Here is a 3,483-nt window from a genome sequence, read left to right as displayed (position 1 = left end):
GCAGAGTGGTGCCTTGCACACAGCGCGATATCCTGTGCTCAATGTAAGCACGAGAAGAGAATTGTGTAAAGGACATGGAAGCATAACAATGTATTTGAGCAAATTTTTAATCCGTCTGTCAGGAAAATAGTGGCATCAGTAAGGGATATGCATGAATTACTCCCATTACATGGATTGCTTCATGCTATACAGCCAGTGATATCTCTGCAACTCTCACTGGCGGCATCGCTTTTGTTTGTAATCACACAGGAAAACAGCTAATCTTCTTCCTTCGTTTGGGGTCGATGCATTGCGATGGAATGGAAGGCCACAAACGTGCAGACCATCGACTTCGCGCACGCGTGCCTCCTTGGACGATCACTACATCCAACGAGCCAACAGGAAGCACGCTTGCAGCTGATTGGCTTACGCAAGGACAAGCACCGTGAGGGCAGGTAAGCTCACTCGAGCTTCATTTTTCACTTCATCATTCTGCCAAGCTGAAGTTAGAGCGATGCAGTCACCACCGCTTGACATAGTCGAGTTCATTAGTCGTGAATGTTATCTCGTGGTTTGCAAAACACTTCCCACAGAAGGAAGTGATATGACCACGGCATATGCAATGAAGCGATTTTTCCTGCAAAACTCAGCAGCTGTTAGGTGTGCGCTTCGCGAGCACCTCAATCTTGTGCGACTTGAGCTGCACCGCCACCAATCACCCTTTCTACTTACTCTTTTCTGGAGTTCCCGAATTCACGGACAACCCACTTTCGTGATACTCAGAGGTAGTGGCCGACTTCATGGCCCCAAAAATAGCCAATGGGATAGAAATTACAACAAATGCGGATGTGTGGAGTCTGGCTCTTCTGATGGCCAAAATTGTGTCTGGACCAGTTTGACCAGGTGACAGTGATGGAGCCGAGAGTATAAGGTGAGCGAGATCAGGTCGCCATAGGATTAGAAAAGCAAATAACCTCTAAATGTCACTTTGAGACTTTTTTAAAACCTGCCCCAAACTCCATTATAAGGGGCGCCTTATCTTCCCTCTTAACTGACACTTCGCAAGGCCTCGAATGACTTCATGGGGGATAGGCGTAATTCCTTGCTTTTTGAGGCTGCATACGGCAAGGAATTACCCCTGGTGGACTGCAGACTTCGTTATATACTTGCTGAAGACGGCATTAGTCAGTTGGTGACTGTGCCACCGAATTCTGTGGAATTAACAAAAGTTACACTGACTCATTTTAAAATAGTAGAGCTTTTTGCAATCTTCGATTTCGCCATTTCTGCTCTTTGTACAAAATGCATTCATCGCGTCAATGTATTATGCTTTCCCTCATGTATGCTTCATGTGCAGGTTCCAATAATGCTGCCCAGTTTATGGGCACGTAGGTCCCGTCACTAGCTAATTGTCTTTCGAGCCATCTATGGCGCTGGCGGTGGGGACAGGCAAACGTTCCCAGCTCTCATCAATGCTTTATTAAAAGTTACCTAGAGATGTCTCTTCTCTAGCCGCATTCTTCAATTTATAAGTGATTCAGATAGCACTAGCTGCACTTCCCTTTAAAATTTCATCTATATTATTTCTGTTAATGCATAACTCCTGATCCTGCTTCCTTAATTTGAATCAGCTCTAACCAACAAGGGGACTTAGCTTTGTTCTAAGGTATTTGCAGTGGTGATAAGCATTTCACCTGATACGCAACTAATCTGTCCTAGATTTTACTTTCTCCCCTGTCTGAAGCAAAATCACTGATTCTTGTCCTTCTTACATCTACCTATATCTTGAGAAGGGAAGTAGCCCATTAAGTGTCTTTGTGGAATTGACAACACTAATTGCCACCAGAAAAGTCGTCTGCAGTGCACAGCTTCATACTCAAAATGGCCTTTCAAGTCGTGGATGCATGAACTGTCCGCCCTCGGTTTTACCAAATCTGGATACATCTTTCCAATAGCGACCACATTTTGGGAGAGACAAACTTTCTCCGCTGAACTGCGTGCTTACAGGCATAATTGCAAAGTTGCCAATTAAAAGACAGGCCACAAATGTAAAATACGCCGAAATTGTTGTAATAAAAAGACTACTATCTCAAATTCGATAGTACCATGCATAACATGACATAGGGATTATTTGACGCGGTATTTAACCAAGGATCGCTGCATGGATTACCGTCCAGTTCAGAAACGATTTTCACCCAACCATTATGGTCGAGAAGATCCGCGGAAGTTGCCTACGATCTCACGACTCAACCAAATTGAAAACCCTCATATTGAGGTCCACCGCCTTATCTTTCCACATTAGGTGAGCCTTTCCTTCCCTCATCTTCTCTCCTTAAAGCTACTTCAGATCATTCCTGCTAGCTCTAGGCAGGCTGGAATGACGCCCACGCCATTTTCGCATGGATTGCGGCGAGGCCAGATCAGTAGTAAATCTTAAAGCTCTCCCAACCAATTATCGCAAAATTAGGATTGTTTTACAGCTAACCAGATCATTTCGCAAATGTCATCAAAATGAGCAACCCTGTGAGTTACCTTCATAATGCATTCATTTCATGACCGGTTTTTTGCTTAACATGTGATTGGGGTCTACCTCACAGTCTAATGCGTTTAAATCACTTGCCCCCTTTCGATACCTACGATAAAAGTTTGGGCTTGTGTGTCAAGCTTCCTCGGGTGGGGTTCTGGAGTGCCTTATGAACCACTCCTGAATCATAGAAAAAGTGTAACTTTGCCGAATTATCACTTGACTAGCTTCTACTGAAGATAGTGGGTAGGCTTTTCACCAAAACTGAACATAAAAAATTCCAGAACAATGCGATCACATACCTTGAAGTCAAGAGAGACGATAAACCTGCAGAGGCCGATTCTTCAGATGTTCACTTTGCACTGACTGCCACTCGAGTAAGGAAGGAAAGAAGACCGGAGGCTGTCAAGCTTCCCATGACCCAGATATCAGTTCCATTTTAGCTCAGTTTTCCCCACCAGCTACTGGAAGACAGACTCAGGTAGAGGAATTCTTAAATGCGAATATACACAAACATACAAGCTAATGGGAAGAGAGGACACGCCACTAGACCTCACCGTTAAGGGGCACGGTCTCCACCTCCTCCTCGGTGGTTTCGTGCGGTTCCGTACAAAACCTATGGGTAGTAGTGTCGTTGCCGGAGGGGAAGCACCCGATTTGGAAGCTGCTTCCTCCCTCTTTGATGACGGCGTCTCAACCAAACTTTGCTCGCCTCCCCCTTCTCTCGATCCTCTCCACATCTACGATCGTCACGACGACAAAAATCACCACCGTTACCTCGTAAGCGACTGAAAACAGAAGGGCAGATTGATTAAAATGTTCTACCAACAAAATCTGGTTGCGCAGTCAATACACACCAAGAAAGTTTAACAATTTTCGCTTGAATGGAATGCATTACATGGGGAGTGACAAATACAACTCAATAGTGGTTGGCGATAATTCCTCCGTTTTAACAACAGATTTTCTTCAGCAAAATTACA

General features: G+C 44.6%; 1 protein-coding gene across 1 annotated transcript; it reads left to right on the top strand. All coding sequences in view use genetic code 11, as the record gives it.

Moving 5' to 3' along the window:
* Window positions 1-294: 294 nt before the first annotated feature.
* On the top strand, window positions 295-3,295 carry EGR_10494 (serine/threonine protein kinase; the record flags this gene model as incomplete). Its single annotated transcript, XM_024499743.1, has 3 exons — window positions 295-434; window positions 490-764; window positions 2,952-3,295. The coding sequence occupies 3 exons, from the start codon at window positions 295-297 to the stop codon at window positions 3,293-3,295; spliced, it is 759 nt and encodes a 252-aa protein (XP_024345838.1).
* Window positions 3,296-3,483: the final 188 nt, after the last annotated feature.

The sequence above is a fragment of the Echinococcus granulosus genome, assembly GCF_000524195.1.
Source record: "Echinococcus granulosus chromosome Unknown EG_S00226, whole genome shotgun sequence".
In the NCBI taxonomy this organism is placed as follows: domain Eukaryota; kingdom Metazoa; phylum Platyhelminthes; class Cestoda; order Cyclophyllidea; family Taeniidae; genus Echinococcus; species Echinococcus granulosus.
The sequence above is the reverse complement of the archived record's forward strand: the minus strand, read 5'-3'. Positions and strand labels throughout refer to the sequence as shown.